The sequence below is a fragment of the Cyphomyrmex costatus genome, unplaced genomic scaffold (genome assembly GCF_001594065.2).
Source record: "Cyphomyrmex costatus isolate MS0001 unplaced genomic scaffold, Ccosl1.0 scaffold160, whole genome shotgun sequence".
Taxonomy (NCBI): domain Eukaryota; kingdom Metazoa; phylum Arthropoda; class Insecta; order Hymenoptera; family Formicidae; genus Cyphomyrmex; species Cyphomyrmex costatus.
Window position 1 is genome coordinate 642,640 of NW_017275610.1, and position 26,032 is coordinate 668,671.

The following is a 26,032-nucleotide window of genomic DNA, read 5'->3' on the forward strand; positions in this document are numbered from 1 at the left end:
ATACCAATTATCTCCAACATAAAAATGCTGATAGCTCTTTTTTTCCTCGATATAAACCATCAGTAGGAGGTGATCATATTTTTGTTATCACGTTGTGTAAATGTTTTATACGCGGCACGTATTGAGTTGTGAAGGATATAGCCCTCGTAAAAAGAGTAGATCGTAAATCGCAAGCTCTCTCTTCAAAGGCGGACTTTTATCGTTCACAGGAATTCGATCATCCCCACGTTCTACTGCAGAAGGAGACGGGCTACTTGAAGATGGTGCAAAATACCGGCAAAGCCATGACGAAGGCCTTAGACGACGCCGTCGCTCGCGAATTCACGGCACTTTGATGTATTCATGACATTAATTTCTTACAATTGCATTGGATGTGACAAATCGTCGCGAAAATTCTGTCTTCTTAAGCAAAATCTCTTTGAAATTTAAAAAAAGGAGGAATCCAGATGGAATTCGATCTGAGAATTAAAAATTTTTAATTGTCAAAAAGTTTACTCTTTTACATTCTAGTACATACGTTCAATGAATGTGTTCGATATTCGAATAATGAATAAATAATGAATATAAATACGAATATAAATTCAATGGTTGTGGAAAATAAAAAAATATTTTATTCGGTTTTTGAATATACTTATCCGCAAGAAACAGGTTACTAAATTTTAGTACAAAAAAAATGTTAATATTTTTTAATAGTGGTACACTTTAAATTTTTTGAGTGTATTTCGCTCAATGAAAATTATGGTTTTGAGAAGAACCAAAGCTCAAATTAAAGCTTGAACATTCCTCTTGGGTGAATGTTTCCGATCGATTGCGTTGTGAAAATAACTTTGAAACAAATATAGAAATTATTTTTAAAGTAGATTATTAAAATAAACAAAGATATTTATATCCGTGACTACTTTTCTTGACTTGTAAATATAGTCTTTATAATTCTACTTTTTATATTATCTGTAGTTTTATATCATTTTTATTATTAATTTTATTAGCTGCATTTGTATAGCATTTGATAATTCTTAGTATTAATAATTAATATAATTTGTTTCTCTTTTTATTTATAAGTTATTTCTTCTTAAATTATTTTCTCAACCAATTAATGATTAAATTTGTGTTTTTTAATGTATTATATCTTAATGTGATGTTTTTTATTTTGTTTTCTAATTTTCAATCTCTTATTTGTTCTTGCATTTGGCACTACAATTTTTAGATTGGCTTAAATATTCCGATTTTAACTCTTCTTGTTTATCTTTTATTCGCGTATTTTATCTTTATCGTAAAAAATATATTTTTAAATTCTCGTTTTTAATGTGAGATTCATAAACTTTTGAAAATCTGAATACTGGAGAACTTTTATCTCTCCATAAATAATATTACATTATTTCAGATCATCATACACTTTTGTACTACATCAAATATTATAAGTAAAAGTGATTGTAATCATCTGAGACATTTCGTGTACATATATATGCTTTCGGGTATGTACATATCAAAATTATGTTGATTTGTTCTCAGTTTTTAATTCATTTTTTATCATTATTTTGTTAAAAATTTCAAATAAATAAAAGTATATTTTCAATTGCAGCATAATTTTTAAAAGAGTGCGTTTTTTAAGTTCACTAATTAAAGTTGATTACTTATTATATTATAGTCAATTGTGTTATTGTATTATTGTTATTACTACTAATGTATTATTACAATTTTTATTATTGTACTACGATACACAAAAGCATGTTGTATACAATGTAACATTATTTACTTTTATATTATAGAATAAAATTTTATATTGTACTATTATATACAAATGTATATTGTATGACAGGTGCGATTATGTATTATTTTATGATATAAAAATATATATAATGTGTTTGGTTTAAAGGTATAAGGTACCTGAATAAGATTCAGCATTAAATAAAGCCCATTTTTTAATTTACTACTTGAAAACTTTATGTCTAGAGTATATGCTTAAAAGATATGCCACAAGAAGTAGATAAAAAAAGGACTAAAAAAATTAGAATTGGCAATAATAGTTTTGTTTAATGTAACAAAAACAATTTGTTGCAATGTCTGAATACACATTATTTTATAGTTTATTATATTATTCAACTCTCTTAGCTATGAAAAACAACAAATAAATAGATTTTTTTTTAAATAGTGGTCTTATTTGTTTCAGGTATCTTACATTCGGTTATCATCTGTTTTATAATATATATTAAAAATTTTAATTTTACATTTCTTTATATATTTAAACACTAAATATGCACTAATATCTCATGCTTAATATTATTCAAATAATTATTAAAGTGACGTAGGCGACATATAATTTTTTAAGCTAATAACATTAACAGCAAAAAAAGGGTTAAAAAGGCGCGTGAGCTACTCACGATAGATAGATGTTCCATTTACATTACACATGAAAACCAATTGTATTGTAATCGTTATTATCAATGTTTATTATGTATGTAGATAGGTGTATTGTACTTTTAGGTGAAAACAAATTACAATACCTTACATACAAGTACTTTACGTACAATACCTTTGCCTACATTAAGCAACGTAATCATTGTAAACGAAATATAGATACAAATGATTATTTATGTAATTATACTCCACCGTTATGTATATATATATATTTCTTTTCCTCTATTTTCCTTTTTTAATTACATTGTTCTTTAATTACCTTATTGATAGCATACAGTCAACATATTACATCGTCGATCTGTACAAACGAAGATCTCATTAATTATGTACCTATATATTACGGCGATGATAAAGTTGAGACATTCAAGTCTATCGTCGATACAAAACGCGGTTTACTTACAAAAAGTAATGTTTCTTGTTTTTACAAGGAGAGATGCGTAGACTTATATTACACATCGATCATAGGTCTTCCAAATTCTTTATTTTTCACCCAGAAAAAAATACACAGCTTATACTAAAAACGCGGAATAAATAATAAAGTTACAAAACAAGAATCAAACGAATGGATTGAATAAAAAATTGAAAATGACAAAGAAAATACGATGCTCTAATTAAAAATATGTAAGTACACGCGTATGGACGCGGCTCGATACTTAGTTACTCAACTATGCAAAATTATACTCATTTTAAAAGTGTCTGAGCCATCAGAGTTGAAATAAAACGGATAGAATCAATAAATAGAATTGCGTGATTAAAATCAATTGATCTCGACAATGAGAACCGTTTATTGAAATTGCCCTGGCAAAAAGTTTTCTTGGAATTCTTCATAGATCTAATTATTTAGAATTTTTATACAAATCTCAGAATTTTTCAGAACTTCTATATAAATTTTTCCATTTTTTAGAAAATTTCTCAGACTTTTTACGCAAATTGAGATACTCTTTTCAAAAATGCCAAGAAAATCTATTCTGAAATATTTTCTAAAATTTCTCATTCTGTAATTCCCGAAGAAATTTTTTAGAAATCATAAATTTAAAAATTCTGAAAAATTCTTAAAAATATTTTATGCAAAATTCTCAAAAATATTATGGACTATAGAATCTTTTTTACTAGGGCAAGAGAAACATATCGAAGCGTTCGTTAAATCTAGCACGAGAGGGAACAAGTACAATAAACAAGGTGTGGTAAACTAGAGTTATTTCTTTAAAAGCCGCTTACAAGCTATCTGGTTGTCCTATAGAGGACCTCGCACAGCATATACAAGGAATTATCCTTAACATCGCAACACATGCTCCGCTATAAACAGAATGTTTTACACGTACCCTTATTCATCAAGCAATCGACGCAGTCAGTCAGACACACACAGTACATAAACATTTATCTAGAATTATACGACTGCCCAACTTCGTCTTCGTCATCCTGTCGAGTAAGCTATCTATAGTAAAAAGAAGAACGTTACACAAGTCCCGTGCTACTTCTAGGACCCTAAAAAGAGACTTTATTGTCAAAAAATACCAAGACTAATTAAGTAAGTAAATCATTCACTAATTTGCCTTATCAATAGCGAAAAACAATACACATCGATAAGACTGGTAAGAAAAGTTACAAAAAAAAAAAAAAGAAAAACAAACGGCTTGCTTGCGAAAGGGTCTTGTTCGTGTGTCAGATCTAATTCACAGTGTATTAAATTACTTTATTTGCTGTTATATTCAGTGGACAGTTTAACATAAAAATTAAAACTTCATAATATTTTTGAAATTTCTCGAAAAAGCAGAAGAAAAAATTTAATTATACAAATAAATAAAAAATTCAAATAGAAATTTTAATTAAGTTTTTATTAATGTTTTCTGTAACTATAATATTTATTAAATTTATTAAATATTTCTGCGATTAAAAATTTTCTCTTAGATCAGATTCTAATAAACGATTTGATGTGTGGTCAAAGCTCTTGGTTTCTCTCAGGATACTCTAGATATTCGAGAGAACGATACACGTCCTCTCTACCTCCGGGAAATCAATTCGGGACTCTCCTTGCTCCTTTCCTCTTCGCGAAACAGGCCGTTCAAATATAGCTCTACATCTATATACTCTGCTTACTCGGCTCGCAGATTATCCTTTGCAATGATCCTTGCTGGTATCCCAGCGAGACGAGTACACTAGTGTGTCGTAATACTGACAGTAAAGAGAATAATCGCTATCAACGTTAAAAATTAAGCTCACCCCTTGCTCATCCCCCTCCCTCCCCCCTACCACAGCTCGATCGTCTAAGTTATAATCACGATAATAACTACAGATAACACTTATCCTCTACTCTATCATTATTGTTGTTGTCGCTCTCGTGTGCGGTACCATCTACGCGAAACATTCCTCCGGATTTCGTGGTCATAAACTAATCCCAAGGTAACCGAGGATAAATAAATTATGGTACTACGTTGTCCCTTGGAGGACAGAAATCTCCAAATGAAGATAACGAGTTTCACCTTTCCTCTTCGCGAAACGTACTTACATATGGATAAACAAATAGATACCAAGCCATATTATTAAACGCATCATACTTTTTACAATTTAATCACTTTTAAGAAATAAAAATAAAAAAAAATATATATATATAATAACCTATCTATTTTGTATGTTGTTGTGATAGGTTAAAATATGTAAAGAAAATAGTTTTCTGTAAGTTTTCACTCATCACAATGTCCATGAAAAAACACAAATCTGTTAGAAGCGACAGCAAGAAAAGTACCATTCTGTTTCTGTTTTTATTATAAATCAATTTATTTGTTTATTCATCATAATAAACTTTAATTAAAATTATTATTAGAATCAAGATATTAAGAGGCACACTAATGGTAGTTTAACAAAACATTTAAAAACATATATCTTTTCATTTGACAAATACTGTCCAAATTATGTTTTTATTAATTAAAAATATCTAAACAAAAAAGAAAGTCTTACTATCGATTTAAAAAAAAAAATTAATTTAATGATGAATTTACTAAAAAATCTCTACGTCTAATAATACAGCTAGGAACTGTAAATTATACATTAAGTAAGAATAGGACGAACTCTGATAAACGTGATGCAATATGAGAAATAGATAGAACAAGTTCACAAGTTCGCATTTGTAAGTAGTTTGAAATTCCAGTAATTAAAATCAAGCTTACGAATTTAAGAACTCTACTCATAAATCCGCATCCGTTTTACGAAGAAGCGTTCGATCTTATAATTTTATATAAATAAGATCCGAAAAACATAGAGCTTCTAAAGGATTCAGAAGGAAATCGCGAATCGTCCCCGTCTCGCTGCTAGGAGATGAATTGCGACAAACAACGATTACTGACACCGATTGTGCGTCCGAGGAGGTTCAAGACAGTCTCGAGAAGCGTCCGCCACATATATAAAACAGTATAAAACACTTATACATTAACGTACCGAGACGGCCTGCTTGTATCGAGCGTTAACGGAAGATTACCGTTACCGCCCGGGACAAAATCAAATTTCAGAAAGACGCCAACGCTATTCCGCAATTGTGTAACCCTTTAACCGGTATTTTGCAGATCTCTTAACATATAAATTATATGTTATAAAATATATAAATAAATGAAACAATGTATGCTCTGTATATGTCTCAATAATTAGCTTTGAGATTTGTAGGTGAATATTGATTGAGATATTTAACACGTTATCTGCCCAGCAAATTTTTATTATCATATGCAATATATAAAATATGATAATAATAAAAATACTAAATATTATTAAAAAATTAAAATGTGACAAAATTTATAAAATACAATAAAATATTTATTATGACTAGAGATGCAAAATTACTGTCAAATTCAATTTTACAATTACTTACGGTAAAATTATGGTAAAATGGTAATTTATTGATAATTTTGGTAAAATTTGTTGTTTCTTATATTTATGCATAAATAGACTGTATTTTCGTACTTACGTGTATAATTAAATTAAAAATTATACAATCATTCAATATTCCTAATAGGAATCGGCTTAAGATTATTCTATATTTTTACTAAGCATTCTGGCATTTCTGGCAATAATACAATTACAAGAAGTTTATATTTTATTTTTCATATATATATTATAATATAATATATTTTTGTTTAATATATAATTATATTTTTGTTATTGCTCTAGTAAAAAACTTTAGTCAAATTACTTTATTTTTATAATTTTTTTAAATTACCATTTTATCAGCCTCGATAAATTACTGACTAATTTACAGTAAATTATCGAGTAAATATTATCGTAAAATGTTGTCATTTTCATCTCTAATTATGACTCATGATTAAATAAAATTAAATAAAATCCATTTCCGTAGTATAATTTTACATACTTTTTATATCATTATCTAACAATTTATATCATTCATAAGTTTAACTTAAATGATATATATTTTTTACACAAGTGTTTTCAAAATTTTTAGTTTTATCAAGATGTCATTGAAAATTAGGCGCTGGAATCATTAGGGCAGTCAATGTATTAAATACTCAGACGGCGTGTGAGTTTTGAATTCTTTAAGATACTCGAATTTCTTCGAATTAAATCCTTCAAAACTTTAGAAGCTATTTTACCGGTTAAAGGATTGCCATACTAAAACTTACGCAAAGGTACGTACATATATAAATAACATAACTAGCTAAATAAATATAAACTTCCAATGTATGTACAAAGAACAGTGGCGATAAGCACGTTAAAAAAGGAAAGGACATTGGAACGCCAGTGATAACGGAAACGCCAGTAATGAAGCCTATTATCACGCTCGCGAGAAGGAAGACTGTGCAATTCCATCTCTCTGCTCTCTTTACCGTCCTTTGGAACGGTAGGAATGCTGGGATAACGAAATCGATCGTCGATTGTGGAAAGCAAATAAGTTCCCTGCCGGAAGTATTTAAACTGTTTGTACAAGAGATATTTTCGTGATACGTACATAGCGATATATTTTTTAAATTTGGTCTCCTCATTTCAGTTAATTAAATGCGAGGAATTTAATTAAATCTATCCTATTTTTTACGGTAATATCGCACTCTCGCTGGGTTAAAAATTCGCAAACATTTTATATACGAAAAATTATTAGAATTGTGTATCCTAAAATTCCTCTAAACACTTTGGAACTTTTAGATTTTTGTTTTTAATTTTTTTACATATAATAGCTTTTACATATTTTTATACAAATATTGGAGATTCTCCGTTCTTTATGTCAATTTCGATGCTAATTGTTGAACTTTTTCTATAACATCTATATAACGAAAATATATAGATTTTACGTCAAACATGTATATGTGCATTTCTATCAAATACTATAAGAATTTATAATAAGAAACTATTGAAAACGGAAACCGTAAAAATAAGATTAAAAATGCAAAAATAGGATAAAGTATTACTAAAGGAAAATGGGGTTAAAACGGATTCTTGTGCGAAACAGTTATATCTCACTTACATTATTTGTAACAAATAATTAAAATTTTATGTGAAGACAAATTTTACACTGTTTATTACCAAATTTAAGTTTTTAACAATTTATCTAAATTTAATTTTATTAAACTTTTTCGCAAAAATTAATTTTTATACGTTTTTTTAAAGATAAGTTATCTCTAAATTCAATAATCTCTCTAAATCCAAAGCTTCAAGATAAATGTAAAATTTAAAGAATCCAGGAATTTAAGATCTCTCCGACCACTACGCATTCTTCATATAGTCAATTCAACAAACAGATAAGTTACAAAATTGTGCAAGGATCCTCTCATCTTTGTGATTTTCAAAAACCTTAACATATTTATTTAAAACCTCACGGAGGCGTGCTGATAATTGTCTCATTTCTCGCACAAGAAAAATACGAATTTCTTACTCAAAAGTATAAGAATTTAATAGAATATAAAATTCTCTTTAAAAGACTTATGCCCGTTTCGGTAGAAATGTAACTTAACTGTAATTTTAGTTCAACTTACACTTCATTTTTTTCTAATTTTTAGAACTAAAAAAGAATGAAGAATTAGTCAAATCAAGATTAAAATTAAAGTACAGTAAGTAGGTAGAAGCGAACATTTTAAAGATTTAAAGTTCAAGATCAAGATTTTAAGATACAAAAAATCTGAATATACAAAGGATTTAAATTTCCTATTATATATTCTTTCAGTCATTTTTTTATATCCTTAAAGTCCTTTCACGCAATGCATCGATCAATAAAAGGAAATTATTCTACTATTTTAAAATAAATATTACAAATATTATAAAACTAAAACTTTTAATCGTAGAAATGCATTTGCATTCACATAGAATCGAACTCATTTTCGCTGATCAGCACATTCACCAAAAGATCCTTCGTCTCTTCAGCCTCTGTACCGCTTCTGTCACCGAAATATATTTTCCTTTCTTACATTTTAAAAATTCACCGCTTCGACGATAAAAAAAGTTGTACAAAGGTCCCTACGCCTTTAACGTTTCCATCGAACTTATCACGAGCCCCGAACTTATCACGAGCAGCAATTCACGCTTCGCGCCGCTGATTCGCACTGTCACGTTGATGCAGTTGAAAGCAGTTGCATCTTACAATCCCCGTTTAGATATTCCCCTTTACGTAATTGCATTCCATGTAGTCTGCCGACTACATGATGTTCGAGAGGCAGTCGAACAGACTTGCCGCGAAAAATCGCATATTTCGATACAAGAGATTCTCACGATTTTAACAAAATTCTTTTTCCTAATTCAAGATCGAGCTTCTTCAACCGACGATCGAATTGAAGAGCTCATAATTTTGAGCTGAAAACTCGGAGAGAATCGAGCTTCTAGAAGGGAGGATCTAGAAAGATCTCGGGACCGTTTGATTCCATTTTGCAGTGCCGCACGCTACAGCTTCTTCCCCGCGTAGCAACGTCGCGATGTTAAATCGAATTTGCTTTCCAATCTCGACGCGATTCGCGAGAAAATCGATTGCAACGTGATAACGTCACAAAGTCGCGACGCGCCTTCTTCGTGTTTCTTATAATTGGACTTTTCCTAAATCGAAGAAGATCGACTGCGCTTTTATGGAAAGGGCGGTTTTGCTGAAGAATCTAGAAATTTAGCTAAATATAAGTCTGAAAATAATTTCGTTAGACTATAAAATAATTGCATAAGCAGGACACTCGTATTGACTAAAATATCAAAACCTTTTGTAGTATCACTAATCATTCTTGAAATTTCTACACAATTATGTTGATGGTCCAAAAATTTTATTTTCAGATTTGTATTAAGCTAAAGACTCTGCACAAATTCTATGGAAAAAGTAGCTACAAATTGACTAAAACTGTAATATTTTGTGGATTACGAAAAACCGACTAAAAGTTTCCTCAGATAAAATTAAAAAAATGAATAGATCTGGACTGTAACACCATTTAAAAGTGTCTATTTTGGATTTAATTGGATTAAAAACTATCTTTATTCGCTAAACTATTCATTTTTTAATAACTTAATACTTTATACACAGAATAATGAGATAGATCAACTGATGTAAAGAAAACACATAGTTGTTTTAAAAAAAAATTATGCAATTACGTAATTTGTATACTACTTGCAAAGTGCGTAGTTTTTTTTTTCAAAACAACTATGTTTTTTATATCTCAATAAATCAATTGAGATATGAAGAAAATATATAACTTATAAAAATATTAAAATACAGTTACTAAAAAATAAGTAGTAGATAAATATGTTAAGTAAAAACAGACTAATGAGATTAAACACATGTAAGTGAAAAACACCATATTTAGTCGAGGCGGTTCTGCCTTAATAATATTTCTTGTGAATTTATACAATTTTCAGTTTAAATTAATTATACGCCAACAAATATACCGATTTGAAACGCAGCCGTCGATTTGAAACCGAGGTCATAGCAGTAACATCACAGTAGATAAAAATACCTTTCAATCCAATTAGACTCAAAATAGGAACTTTTAAATAATACTACAGATTAAATCTGGCTATTTTTATGATTTTGCCTAAAGGAATTTTTGATCATTTATTCGATGGCGCAACATCCCAAAGTCGGGACAGGGCCTACCTCTCTTACATATACTCGTGGTTACACGCAGACACAGATATACGGAATCTGCAATTTAACGCCGGTTTCGAGCGACCGTTTGAGAGGTTTTCTTGACAATAGATACTCGTAGTGAATTGCTAAATCATCAAAGAGCTACGAACGCGTGAAAATTTCTTGATTTCCAATCCCGTCGAATGGTAGATTCGCACACTGTCCGTCATGGCTACGTTCGAAACTTTTGATTAGCATCTGATATAATCTACATATAAAATATCACAGTTCGAGCCAATTTGACCGAAGCCACTTTTTCTGTGCGGGGTCCTTTATAGGTATTTCGGCAAAATTATTTTTTCCATATTCCAATCTTGAATTTCGCTTCAAACTACGCGATCGAAATGTTCGAAAAAGAGCTGCAATTTTTTTTCCTCTTATCAAGAACGACGATCGTACTTCTCGTAGCAAGATCCTCAATTCGTAATAAGAGTAAACGAAAAGCCTCGAGGCCTCTGCGTAAAATTAGAATCGTCAGGACCAACGTCGCCTCGCGGCATTCTTCGAAAATCGATATCACGAATGAAGAAGATTCCTCTCGCAAGATTTTCGAAACGGAAGGGAAGTCTTGAGACTTTTGAGGCTTCGCTGAAGTTTCAGTCGCCGAAGTCGAAATCGCCTTACAATTCTTCCGCCGGGTCGATATCAAATCAAAAGCGAAAGCTTTCTCTCGCGGGATCCTCGGGGCTAGGATCGCGCGAACGCGATTACAGGGCCTCAAGACCCTCGCCTTGGGATTCGAAGATTGGCAATTGAATTGGTGTAGAAATCGGTCGAGACAGTGCTCTCACGGGAATCTCAGATCGTGGATGAGCTCCGGTCATGACGGTGCCTTTAGACAAGGACTTCCAGGCTCTCGCGCGAGCGTGCCTTTTGCTGTCCGCACTTGCCGTTGGCCTGCACTATCATTGCTACTGATTGGCAACCGGTCTCGGACGCCACCGGCCGCATCGCCGGCATCGCGAGCCTCAGTTTGTACCAGAACTTGCGGCCACCACTACCGAAGGCGGTACCATTGCCGTCACTGCCACCGCCACCGCCGTCCTGCCAAGACAGGATCGTCAGTCGATCGAAAGAGGTATTATCGGCGTCACGACGATCCCGCCGCGATCGCTTCGCGATTGTCGCAGTTGTACTCGGCAGTCTCTTCAACGTGACGACAATCACCCGGATTGGAAGCGACGACAGTTGCTTCAACACCGCGCCGACGCTCGCGTCTGTCCAGATGTTGTCCAGGGAAGCGGGGCTGAGCACGACGACGATTCGCCGAGTTGTATTGGCATGAGGACTGATTTCCAGACTCCCTGCGAAACGTCAGAAAGTATTAGAATTTACTACCAAAGAAATTAAATAAAAATACTAATAAATAAAATTTAGATAAATTTAGATTAAAAAATAATTCTTCAATTATTTGTATTAAAAAATAAATTTAGATAAATTTCTTTTTTAATTTTTTATTTAAAGATTCAGCTTTAACAATCTTGGTTTTGATATACACTGCTACTCATGGAAGTTCACCCGCATAAATTCTATCAAATAGTCATGTAAAAATTGAGACATTATAAAACAATTTTGTTATTCTTTTATACAACGTATTTCTAAATAAGTAAAAAAAATAAAAAATAATTTTAAGAAGACACATATAAACACTAATTGCAAGCTTTTTAAATTATTTTTAATTTTATATGCCAAACTGTATTATTTTTATTCCGTCGAACATATAATAGTATAGTCAACAAAAATTTCAAGAATTCGCTCAGAGAACACAGACATCGGTTCATGTTAAAATGTATGTTGCTAGCCTATCTCTCCATTTATGGAGATAGGCTGGTAAAAGCTTTATAAATAATTTTTAATTTTATGTTAGAATTTTTGGAATTTATCGGTTACACTATTAATGTTCTATAAAATAAAAACAATATATTCTGGAATATATATAAAGTTAAAAATAATTTATAAAACTTTCACAATTATAGTATGTTTTTAAGTATCCTAAAATATATAAAAGAATAGCACAACTGCAATTTTATAATATGAAGAAAAGAAGAAATTAAGACAAACCAAGTAAATAAATTACTATAAAAATAAAGAAAGTAATAAAAAACCAAATACTTTACCATTATAGAGTGTATTAATTATTAATTATTGAAAGATCAAAACATTTTAAAATTTTGTCTTTTATATATGATATAATACAAGAAATATAATATTGATATAAAAATAGAAACGATTAATAATGACCGCTTGATACTTCTATAATAAGAACTCGAGAGAAATTTTGTTAAAAGATTCAAACTGGGATTTAGAAGAACAAGAATTTTAATTCGTGACTTTCAGAAAATTCCAGTCCTGCGTTTTTATACAATTAAATCTTTCTCAAGAACTGAAGAAAAATTGCGTTGAAAGATTTAAACTGGGGGAATTTAAGAATAAAAATTTTATTTCACGAGCTTCAGAAGAAATCAGAGAATCAAATTAGTATTAAGAATTAAGATGATCATAATTTTCTAACGATTCTAATTCTATAATTTTAATCTTACATCTTTATATGTAATAATTAAATCCTTTTTAAGAAATGAAAAGAAACAGTGTCGCGTTAAAAGAACCAAACTATGAAGAAACGTTTTAATTTGTTAGCTTCAAAAAAATTTAGAGGAAAAAAATGTCAATTTTCAATCTTTTAAAAAATACTTTTATAAATAAGAAAATCATCTCAAATCCTTTAGAGGAATCGTTTTTCTTTGTTTGTACAACTCAAGTATAGTTTCTCTAAGTTAAGAGATTGCCTGGTAATTTTCAATAATGAAACATTTGAGAATCACATGTTATCGTACTATTACTATGGAAAGCGCGCAGATAAATCTCAATTTTCGCTAGAAACGTCAGTGTCGCGGTATTTTTTTATCCCCCATGGAACGTTCGCGGTGTCCGATTACAGAGTCAACTCGGGCGGGGCGTCGCGTTGAATTTTGCACGTATACACTCTTTCCCGGAGGTACTCTGGAGTCTGGAAATATTGTTCGCTGGCAGAGCGGACGGCTGGATTTCACGGACGATAAAGTGAAAGCAAACCAGCACGGTGGCATAGCGCGAGCAATAAAAAGCCGGGGGTTCCCTCTGCCACCCGGGATAATGTATGAGTTACCGCGCGCCACCGTGTATATCCGGCCTTGATGCACAGGCGAGTGTGAGCTTAGCAAAAACTGATCGACCGAATAGATGCCGGCGTTACGGCCCGTTGTTTCCAGGGAAACTTCGTTAACTCCGAATGAAACGGAGAGACGAGGTATGTGCGTGTGTGCGCACACGGGTTTGTATTGTATGTGTGCAAATGCACGAAGTTCGATTAAAATCGGTATTAAATCAGAAACTGTTGAGAAAATGCTGCTCTCTGACTGACAGCTGTCGAAAACTAACTAGATTTTTGGAAAACGCGTTTCATCCATTTGCAAATCCAACTAAAGAGAGATTCTTGAAAGAAGACAATATAATTTGGTCTTTGCGCGAAATATCAGCATTTTTTTTACACGGAAATGAATATACTGTATTGAAAGATTCGAACCAGAATTTAAGAATACAAATTTTATCTCGCGAGTTTTAAGAAAATTCAGGAAAAAAAATTCAATTTTTAGAGCTTTTTTTTAGAAACTTTTTTTAGAAAGATATTATAAAAAGGTCGTTTTTTTCCAAATCCTTTAGAACTTTACTAAAATATCTATATTCAGAGAAACCTAGTGATAAAAAGCAATAGAAGTAACAACTATAGAAATTTTGTATATAGAATTAACATTCATAGTTGAATAAACTATTTTATTGCAGCTATAAAATATTTATTTAACTAACAATGAGTACATTAATTCTACATATAAAACCTGAATAGTTGTTACTATTATGTTTTCTGTGAGTGTAAAAATTTAACTTTATATAGATCTGAACCTAATTATACTGCAAAAAGTTTTGACATTCTAGTATTAACTTGAGTGTTCAACATAACTATTTAGATAGTGAAACAATTATTTTATTTGAAATACGCTCCTTGTTGAGAAAATATAATTTTTAACGTAATATTTTTGTTTAAAATCATTTCATTAAATCAACAGATTTAATGCACAAAATGAAGCAAGAAATAGGCCGCAATAAGTTAACCTCTTTACCGCATTATGACTTTGATCAGTCAATGCTATTTCCGATTTATGAATTATAGCTTTCGTTACGCCGCGGAACAAGTTAACGTAACCTATGACAATAATCCCCATTACGATAGAAACTCGCGAATGGAGTTACTCGATCGTGAACGGGGTTATACCCAATATCGGGTATAATGCGTACGCGTTCCGAGTTTCATCAAAATTCTAATTTCTGAGGTCAACGAAGATCCCGTAGTAAGTGTTGAGATTAATCGAACCGCAGATAGAGAGGACCCAGAGCTTCGAAGGTTGATTGGCTCATCATCGTCACTCATGGACAGCGTGGAGGTGAAACTTTTCGAGGTATGCGCCCCTTCAGGACGCGTACCGGGAGAAAATCACGAGTCCCCTGCGGATACGCGAAATCCTGAACGCTTTGATAGCGGAACTTTGTTCATTGACTATCAAACGTCGGGCCGGTCGACTAGCCGGATCGCCGTTCTGCTGAAGTTCACGTGTTAAACCCCGGGGTACCTCTTTCACTACCCCGAAGCAACTTGACGGCGGCCATCATGCGCCGGACGTAAATTCATAAGCCATGTAATGGGGATATCGTAATTAGCAGAGTACACGCAGTATGCCAAGGTGTGTGCACGATATACACGATCGGGGATGCGGAATCAGCGTTTGACCCGTGTATGTTATACGCTACCTGATCGCGCACCTTATTGGAGAACGATGGAACGCACTTCATGCTCTCGGTGCAATCGGCTTAAAGCAGTAAGGTAACGAGCGTGTCGGCTAATCGGACGATTGTAATCAGCCTGCTAATGTTGTCTGAGAGCGAAGCGCGCAATCTGGGAGAGAGCTAGGAGCTGATTGAATCGTTCGCAATACATTCAATGTGTATACAGAGTGCATATACTCTGTACAAAGTGATTGACTCAAGATGAAGTGACGAGTTAAATAATTACTTAGTAAAAATTACCGGCTGTATAATAATTTGTGTTGGATGTCTTGATGACTTTTCCTTCGCTTCATATGGCAATATTTTGTAACTTCAGGTTCTTTCGATAATCGAAGGGACTTATTTGCGTTCATACACCGAACTGTAAGTTTTTTATTTAATAAAATATCTCTTACGAAACATGTCTGCTTTGTAAGTAAATTTAACAATTAAATCCAGACGTACAGGGTGATCCATTTTAACCCACTAGAATATTTCAAATGTTTAAAGCAAAAATGTTTCAGATAAAAATTATTATAAAAGGGAAAAATAGTGAACTGGCGGATCTTAAGATGTCTTTAAAATTAGATCACGTAAATTTCTTGAATATAAACCTCCATTTCTGTATGTATATTACCATATGCGTATCTCTGCGTTCTACTTCTTTCTATTTACGCAATCTCCTGGTACCTACGTCTATTCCTCACCAACTTCGCGACTCGAATATATATCGTAGTCGTACACATGGGATCTCCGCGCGCCTAATTCGATACTGCGACTGCCACCACGGAGACAAACGAGACACTCCACGGCCGAGAGTGCAGCGAACTTTCTAATTCAATTTGCCAAGTTGCCGTGATTCCCACGATTCACCATAGGGTTCCCATCACTTCCGATTATACCGCGAGGACCACCCTTCTTCTTCCCGTATACGAGGATAACGATCCCATGACCGCGGCGGGCGATCCTTTCATGATCAAACTGCCGGGTTGCAAATCTTCTTTATACTGAAATAAATTGCCCCAACAAATGCCCGTGCACTACCACGTGGTAGCAAAATCGTCGAGCCATCGCGTGAGAAGCAAAAAAAAGAGACGAAGGGAAGGAGAGAAAGAGAGATTGCCCTACATTGTTAACCACGTGGTTTCGATACTACAATTGGACTGGCAGTGGCAGAACAAAAGGAGAGAGAACTACTCGTATTTTGCTAGCTTCCCTATTCCAACGCGAAATTCAATCCAATTGCGTGCCTTTGCGGTTTAAGAATCTACGCACGCGTAATTGGATATTTTCACGTAATTCCAGAAATTTCGAAAAATAGACACGATTCGCGCAAAAATATCGCGATTTTTGTAAAGCTTGAAAGAGAGAGAATTATAATAATAAAAGAAAGAAATGATTTTAAATTAAAAAAAAAATTTTATTAAAGTGATTAATATTAGTTCATACCATTAAAATACATTTTAACACTTGATATTTCTGATATAGTAACTCTAATATTCTATGATTCTCTCTCACTCTCTAAATTTTAAATTTAAATTAAATTCCTTTTACGTTGTTTGCATCCCGCGATTCGGTTCGATAATGTTTCATAACCTATTTTAATTAAATTTCATTTTAATAGTATATTTGCGATATTATATTCGTAAAGAAATTTTCCAATAATTGAGAAAAATATTTTAACTGTACTTTAAAAATATAATTACGCTTGTAAAAATGCACAATTATTCCTAAATTATATAATATTGAAATATTATACATTCATCACGGTTAAATTTAAAATTTTTAAGTCGAACAACTTTTTGGGATGCATATATAATAAATCAATCAGAAGTATTCGTCTATCATTTAAGAATAATGCATAGCTTGTCCCGATTTGTTTTTTCAATATATACTTCTAATATCTTATTTATTATATACTCTTAAAAGAAAATTAATTTAAAAATATTTACATCTCAAATTAGATTTATCTAATATTTGACAAATATAATTTTGAAATATTATTCTGACAAAACTGTTATTACAGCAAATTATCTGAACGCAATTGTTGCAAAATTGTCAGATCATGATGCCATTATTGCGGAATGTTTTCATAATTTGCCTATGGGAGTACAAATAATGACAATTGGAATTCCATAATGCTTTTAAATTTAAAATATTATATTGCAATAATTAACATTAATATTGAATTTTTAAAATTTCTATATTAAGGTAAAAATCTTGATACTTTCTGCATTTCTGAATGTAACATTCTGCATTTTTAATTCTCAATTTCAATCATACTCCTGTTCGTAACATTATTTATACTAAGGTTGTGCATTTATACGTAAAATACATAAAACAATCGATGATATTTATGTATATATATTATAAATGATGTTTCACATGTCATTTATGTAAACAATATTCAATTCTAAAGACCGTTAATGTAACAACATAACTAATATGACGTTTCACATGTCATTCATGTAAACAATTTATAGGTCATCAAAGTCTATTTTTTTGTCACTGCACTGGATTGTGCACTAAACTTCCTCATCTTCAAATTTCACTATATATGTATTTTTATTTATCAATATTAAAGTCACATATATTAACAATCATAAAACTTAATTACTTCTTTCTGTATTCTATTATCCAATTCGTAATAAATTACATATTTTACATTGCTTATATTGTTTACATGAAAAAAATAAACTTACAATTATGTGAACAATACCTAATCTTCAAATATACGGCACAATCGTGGTTTGCACTTCACTATTTAATAACGTTATATGGTTTAATTTGATTCGATTGCATATAAATAACGATAATTTCCTCTTCGCATAATATCCTTCTTCTCACGGTACATCATATTCGATGTTCGACTTAATTTGTATACCTAAATTTTTAATTAAACCGCGCACAAAATGTATACGTCGTTATTACGCACCTCTCGAACTCCTACTTTATCTCTCGACGAAACCGCGATCGATAGTATCCCTAGCTGTATTATCCCGGAAGGCTAATCCAATTTCCGCCTCGTGATCCAAACGAGAAGGGCTGCTTTTATTTAGCTCTAATTCATAAGCTGCGCGTCCACGTAAAGTTACTTTTCGAACCGCAATTCGTGGTCTACATTCACCATCCTTGAATATCCACCCTCTCCAGCCTTATCCCCCGTCGTATATCTGTATCCTTCACTCACGCTTATATTCGCGGCATGTGGGCTGCATCGTTGCGGGATGCACCGCAAAGTAAACCCGTAGGGAGCCCCATCGAGCACACGACGTTCCTGTTTTACTCTTTCTCCCTCTTTTCTCTCTTTCCTTGCTCCTTGTCTCTCCGTTCTTTGTTTTTAAAAGAGTTCTCATTCCTTATGTAACACGATAAGGATCTTTTTCGTGTCGTTGCTACTGAATTGTATATACTCGGTGTCGCGAACGAAACGCATTCGATACTCCGTTCTCTCTTTTTCTTTTTCTTAAAATATTTTCGGTGAAAATTCGATAATGCGTGAATTCGGAACTTTGCGTAAATGACTTTATCGCGGTTTTAGAAGTGAGATGATTTTTTTCAAAAGATATAAACTAATTTAAAGAAACACAAAAAGAAAGATTTTACTGAAGTATCTAAAAATTTAGTTAATTATATGTTGATGGTTCAACAAAACTATTTTCAGATTTGTATGATATTTAGCTAAATTTTTAGAAATTGAAATAAATTACAGTAATAAGCAAATATGAATAATTTGTATTTATTTATTATTGTAGTATAGTCTTGAACCTTCCTTTCGCTCTTATTTATTATTTTAATTTTTAATTAATTGATGAGCCTTTTGATTGATTTTTTTAGAGTAAATTCCAGTAAAATCCTCTTTTCCATAAAACCATTTTTTTCTAAATTTCTTGAAAATACCGTGAGTATCATTGAGGGAAAAATTGAGGAATAACTCGAGAGATTGAAGTGCCTTCTGAAGTGGCACTCTCGTATTCCGCGGGTATACCGTAGCTGTCGCTGCGACTACGTAATTATCCGAGGAGAAACAGGGGTCGTCGTCGCCGCTAATTAACGCTAGTAGTGGCCGTGAGTACTTACAATTGTGATTCAGCTGAGACAACTCCAGCGCTGCACACTTGTACCGATGCCTAGACTCCAGCGTGGGTATCACGATACCGATCACCAAACTCGAGTCCTTCTCGTGGTAGCACACCAGGGCGTCGCATTCCTTCCCGTCTGCAATGCATAGTCATGTGGTTTCGTGATTACTTGTGCTTCTTCCCTCTGTCAACTGGACCAAGCTGAATCAAACGCGGTCCAACCAAACGAGAAGCAAACAGGGTTGTAACAGTTAGTTCAGCTCTTGGACAGATGAAAGAAATGGTTCGCAGTATCCCTCAGTTTACCTTTCTTTTAATTCTTCTAAATGATTTTTATAGGATCTTAAAGAGGGTTTGAAGGTATAAGTACTTCAAATCGTTTGCTACACTGAGAGAAATGTATAATTATATATTTTGTCGATGCGTAACTAACAAGAACTTTCATTTAAAAATTGTGTTGTTCTAATCAAAATTTGATTAGACACGGAATAATTTTTAAATAAAAAAATAAGAAAGTTCTTCTTATTCATATATATCAACAAAATAAATAGTTATTCTCTTAATGTAGAATGTTAAAAACCGCGCGTTTGCAGCTTTCTCATCAAGCTTGAAATTCTTACTCGAATTCTGACGTAATTATTTTGATGATCCAATAAAATTATTTTCAAATTTGTATCTAAATAAATTTTTCAACAGTAAAATTGTTTTTTTTTGTACAAATCTGCTAGCTCTGTCTTAAGCTATATTTTCGTAGTTTATATATTCATATAAAAATATAAAATTCATAAAAATTTCCCGTTGTTTGAATTCTTTCACAGATTTGAAGGTTGAATTAATAAACTCGTAAAACACAAAATACATATTACAACAAATATTGAAATTTTTAGATCGATGTCTGATCCTGGATCGAACATCGAATTTTTCAAATCCGATGGAACAATTTTAGAAAGACAGATCCACTATGAGTTTTAGTGCAGATCGGACAAACTTTAGGACAGATTAAATAGCTTTTCGATAAGGGACGAGAACTGAACTTCCCGAAGGAGAAAGATTTGCGTCTCTTATGAATATAAAACAGAAATTTGGCGCACCTCCGCGTAAAGCGTGCGATCCGAGAACGAGTTTAAGTAGAACAGAATGATGAGGCGGGAGATAGGGGGTCGAAAGAGGGCGTAATAATTCGCGCATTATCGCTTCCGTTTACTCGAAATTTATTTTCGCGTAGTCTGGAGCCGCGCGTAACCGTTCACTCGAGAAATAGATTAAATCGTTATCGCCCGTGCGCCATTATGCGCGCAAAATGTCCCATAGAGGTAAATAATGTGTGCCATAATGGCGACGCTTATATGATGGTCGTGAGGAGAGAGGGGGGAGGCGACGGCGGTTAAGGAAATCGGTTACGACGTCGCCCCTTAGTTTTACCGTAATTCTGACGTTTATTTATCGGATCGCACGTTCGCAAAATATAGAGGTCTTGGAGGGAAATGACGAACGCGTAAAAACTACGACGACAATTGTAAGACCCGATCGATACCGAGATCGTTGAAATAATTGCTAAATATGTCGCACTAATCAAATTTGGTTAAGTTAAGGAAAATTAACGTATCGTTAATTTTTGTAATTAATGGAGGAATTTGCATGTTTAGGAAATTAGCGGGATTTTTTGATATGCAACAATAATGCGTATTTCATATCGCGAGGTAACAAGTTTTTCGAGTAACTGATGAAGTGCAGCTTGAAAATCTAAATTTGAAACGCAACACAAATATTTAACGGATAAATTTCGCTCTCAAATATTCATGCCGCAAGTGGATTAAAACAGTTTTTTTTGTCGTCATAAAAATAATTCGATTGATATCATATCAGATATTCATATTGATCATGATGTATTTTTTTACCAATTATATTTCCAAGGACATTTTTAGTTTCTTTCCTTCATATAGGATTGTATCATTTCTTTCTTACTTATTTTTTAATACTAAAATGAATGTATTCGGGACAATTTATCGCAAAGGAGATTTATAATTATTGTTCATTACTATTATTATTTTACTGATTGCTATTCTGAATTAAATTATTCAAAAGATATTTATAAAAATCGACATTGGATTATTAAAAATGTCCAAAATGACCAAAATATAAAATATGTGTTATTTTCATCTAATACAGCAGATAGACCATCGTATCGTCGTTTAATTATTTAATCATATTTTATAATAAAAAATAACGGAAAAACATGAAAGAATTAAGTTTTGTCTTCTTGATTGAAAATTTTTTGATATATGTAGGAATATGAATGTATATAGGTATATTTATTTGCAAAAAAGTATATTAAGCATGTCAAAATTCTGTCGCGTTAAAAATATCACATCAATCATATGTATTACAAGTTTATTGCTGTTATTATATCTTTGATGAAAACATATTTAGAACATTTCTGTTGTAAATTGCGTGATTTTTATAGTTGTCCATTAAATTTTACATTTAAGAAGGTATGTAAAATGATACAAACGACAATTATAAAAGTCGTATACTTTTTTATAAAAGCATACACAAAAAAATTACGCTTGTATTTAAAAAATTAGTTGGATACAGATCTGAAAATAATTTTGTTGAACTACCAAAATAATTATGTAGAAAATTCAAGCACGACGAGCAATGCTGCAAAAAGTTTTGACATTCCAGTAACCAACTTGAACATCTCATATAATTATTTTGATAGTCCAATAAAATTATTTTCAGATTTACATTCAGTTAAATTTTTAGATACTTCAGCAAAACCGTTCTTTCTGTACCTACAACATTTGCGTTGTAAACCGCGTAATGTTTGCACTTGCTATGTAATTTTATATACTTTTCTTATAGTCGGTGAACTAACCGAATCGAAGAGACTCGCACAGTGGGTCTCTCTCTTCCCTCCTCGTGAAAGTATCTCAGCCGACGGAAACGTCGCGTTGTTGCGCTCGATTTCTCACGAACGAACAAATGTCCCACGACATCGCCGCCTTATACGTGGACGCGGAGAGAGAAAATTACGACGATTACCGGCGGATTCTCGGAACGCATGGCGCGCGAGACGTCGCCCGTCGCCATTAGCGCGATCCGCGGCGGCGTGCTCGTTTACTCCGGTTTGGTCGGCGAGATCCTCGGCACGACGGTATCATCTATGTCGGACCGACCGCGGAGCAGCCGGCCGGCTAATGATATCTCGTTGCATGGCTAATGCCGCAAATTGCTGGCCTGGCCGTAATTGGGCCCGACGCGACGCTGCAGCTCGACGACGCTGCTCTCCTCGTCGGCGCGTGAGGATAAACGACGTCGAGGGGGAGAAACTGTCTCGGAGATTTAGGTCGGAGCATGTTTTTTAGTTGCCTTTATCCTCTGACGTTTATTTGAAATTTTAGAATGGAAACCGAAGAAAATCCGAACAGAGAGCTAGGATGAGAACTTTGTACGAGAAAAGCCCGACAAATTCGTAAATTTATTTAAAAAGCCGAGATGAAATTTCGTGATATATTTTGATTTTTCTAAAGATAGTCGGACATTCTGAAAATTATAAAATAATTTTTTCCACGAATTTATTGTACAATAATATGTAGCAATGTGGTTAATATGGCATTTTATATGGTAACCGTAGAATGTACTAGACGCGCTTTAAATGTGTGTTCTTTCGTAAATAAATAATTTTTTACATACTTATAATATTTTTGTCTTTTTAATTAAAAGAACAATATCTGAGTATTTTTTATTTCATCATATTTATTCGTAAAGCATGATTATATACGCCATGGCAATAATTATATCATAATTGTTGAACTATTGATATCAAAAGAGATCCTTACGGGATTCGATTTTTTCACAAATAATCCGAAATTCTGAAAACTGTGTGAAAAATTTCCACAAATTTCGAATGATATATGACAAGTGGTTAATAAAACATTTTATCATAACTAGTGCAAAATTTCAACGCATTATATATTCTCTCCGTAATTAAATACGTTTCTGCGCATTTCTTCCTATTACTTTCGCACTGAAAAAACAGAGATTGAATCTCTTCCACCTCATTATTTTTAATTAAAATATGATTAAACGTCAGTAATAATCCTATCGTAATTGTTAAACTAATATGCAAAGACAGAAGTCTCTTGCAAGACTCGATTTTTCCACAGGAAAACCGCGAAAACTGTGTTAAAAATTTTTTTCCTACAGATTTAGAATAACAAATGGTTAATATGACATTTTATTATAACTAGTGTAGAATTTGGGCATACTGTAGATATTCCCTCCACGAATAAACTTTGACAACATATGTCAAGATCATCAAACTGATGTTCTTTCTGTATGCGCACATTCATTCTTATTGTTTCTATTCTGAAAAGATAGAAGAATTAAATACTATCTACTTCATTATTTTTAAAGCATGATAAACGTCAGTACTAATCCTATTATAATTGTCAAACTAATATACTAAAGTTGATCCTTGCGATATACAATTTCTCCATTGAAATTTTAAAAACATATTAAAAATTTTTTCCACAAAATTTTTAAATGATATGTGACAACGTAACAATGTACATAACATTTTATCATAACTGCAGAATTTATAAACGAGCTTTATTATATGTTTCATCAGAAAACATATACATTTTCACATGTTTATTCCTGTTGTTTTCAATCTTAAAGAACAGGAACTAATTCTCTACCTCTCCCCGTCATTTTTAATCGTGAGGCACGGTTAAACGCTAGTAATAATCCCACCATAATTGTTAAACGTAATATGCAAAGAGAGAACCTCGGTGTAACGAGTTACATCGTTTTACCGTTCATATTACAGCGTGTCTGAAATATTGAAGCGCCTGGGTAACGGCGGCACCGAGAGAGAGAGAGAGAGAAGAGACCACGTAAAATCCTTTGAAAGTTCCTGCCCCCGGCGGAATTAGCGTTACTTAAGTAAATTGCGAAAGGGCGGGAAGAATTAAAGTGCGATCGGTTAGGTGAGTAAAAAGGAGAAGAAGGAAACGGAGGGATGGGGCAAAAAAAAAGGAGAAAAAGAAGGGAGGACGCAGCTCATTAAGCCTCAACTAGATCGAGGCTCCTATTTACGCGAGCTCTTCTGCTGGAGAATGTCCTTGCAAGAATAAAACGACATCGCCGTCGTCTTTTGTGCCTGTGAAAATTTTCCTTTTCCTCTCTTCTTCTCCTCCCTTCCTTGCTCTTAAAAGGATTAAAATTTGGCGGAATTTTCTACTTTCGAAAGACTTTTCTTGGAAAATCCTCGTTCCCGGATTCCTATCTCGTGGAATTCTCATTGGCTGCTTTGAAAAAAATTCAGAATACTTCAGAATCACGACTTCGTAACTCAATCTAAAATTCTAGATTCCTAAGATTATACCAACAAGAAAAACCAACAACTATAATTCGATTTTCCAGAATCAGGATTTTCAATTTTCTCGCATTTCTGTTTTTAGACGAATTTTTATGAATTTTCGTTATTATGATTTAATTTCTCATTCTCACTCTGTTATTGTGTGTGCTAGAGACGGCACGCTGAAATTATACAGCTGCGAAACAAAGGCTATTTCGTTTTCTCACCTACAAGATTATCCTCTCGGGTCTCGTGCACTTTTAAGATAAGCAATTCCATAAAAAACTCACCTCTTTCAATTTGCAATACATAAGACCCCGAGACGATGCAGTTGGGGAAACAAGGGAATGAAACCTAAAGGGATCTTGAAATACGAAAGCCTGGGAGTGGATTCCCACGGGGCTTGCGCCGCTATCAGCATATTATTTAAACAAATTGAGGAAACGACGAGATGGGGATGGGAACGAGAAGAAAAGAGAGCTGGAAGGATTAAGACGGCGATCAGCGTGAGGAGGAGAGGTAGAAAATAGGAAAAAAAAAAGATCAAGGAACAGCCACTTTAATTTCCTTGCCGGAGTCTGGCGGTACTTTTCACGGTAATTAAGAGTTGCAATTAAGTGGACGAAAAAGCGTCGCTGATAATTACCTAGACAGCATCCTCCCCCTCTCTCCTCATCCTCCATGCCGTGGCGAATTTGTAGTCGCAAAAAAGGCGGACCAGCGAGAAGGATAAAGAGGATGAAGTGAGGATCTTTGGTCCATCAGGATCCCCTTAGTCTTGGGATTAGGGAAAAATCCTCGCGATCCATGCAACTTCGAATTTTATGTCAAGCCGTATCCTTGTCTTTAGACAACGAGATTTCGTTTTAGCCTCTAAATTAGGGAAGCCTAGGAACGTAAGTCTTAACCGAAGAAAATTAAATTCTGGTCCTTGGCGCTTTCTGGAAGATTTTTGGGAATTTCGGGGAGGTGAATTTCTCTATTCCGTGAAAATGTATTTTTATTTTTAAATTGTAAGACTCTTGCGTTTTAGAATACTCTCGAGAATAAAATGAGAATTCTCAGGAGACTAAGAAAGATCAAGCTTGAAAAGTTGAACGCCACATCCTTGACTTTATGGAATCTTTAAACTGTTGGGAAGTACGAGTGGAGTTCTGGGATTTACAGATCTTCAAGCTTCGATCTCCAAATTTTCACGGAATTCCAAGATATCTGCAGCTCGAGGATTTC

General features: G+C 33.1%; 1 protein-coding gene across 1 annotated transcript in view; it reads right to left on the reverse strand.

Annotated features, from left to right (window-relative positions):
- Positions 1-11,335: 11,335 nt before the first annotated feature.
- The window catches only part of LOC108771541 (interleukin-1 receptor accessory protein-like 1), a 47,262-nt gene continuing 32,565 nt past the window's right edge, over positions 11,336-26,032 (reverse strand). The window contains exons 5-6 of the mRNA XM_018536856.1: positions 19,436-19,573; positions 11,336-11,805 (exon numbers count right to left, since the gene is read on the reverse strand). Coding sequence (XP_018392358.1) covers positions 11,336-11,805; positions 19,436-19,573 — 608 coding nt within the window. The remainder of the gene's footprint in view (positions 11,806-19,435; positions 19,574-26,032) is intronic.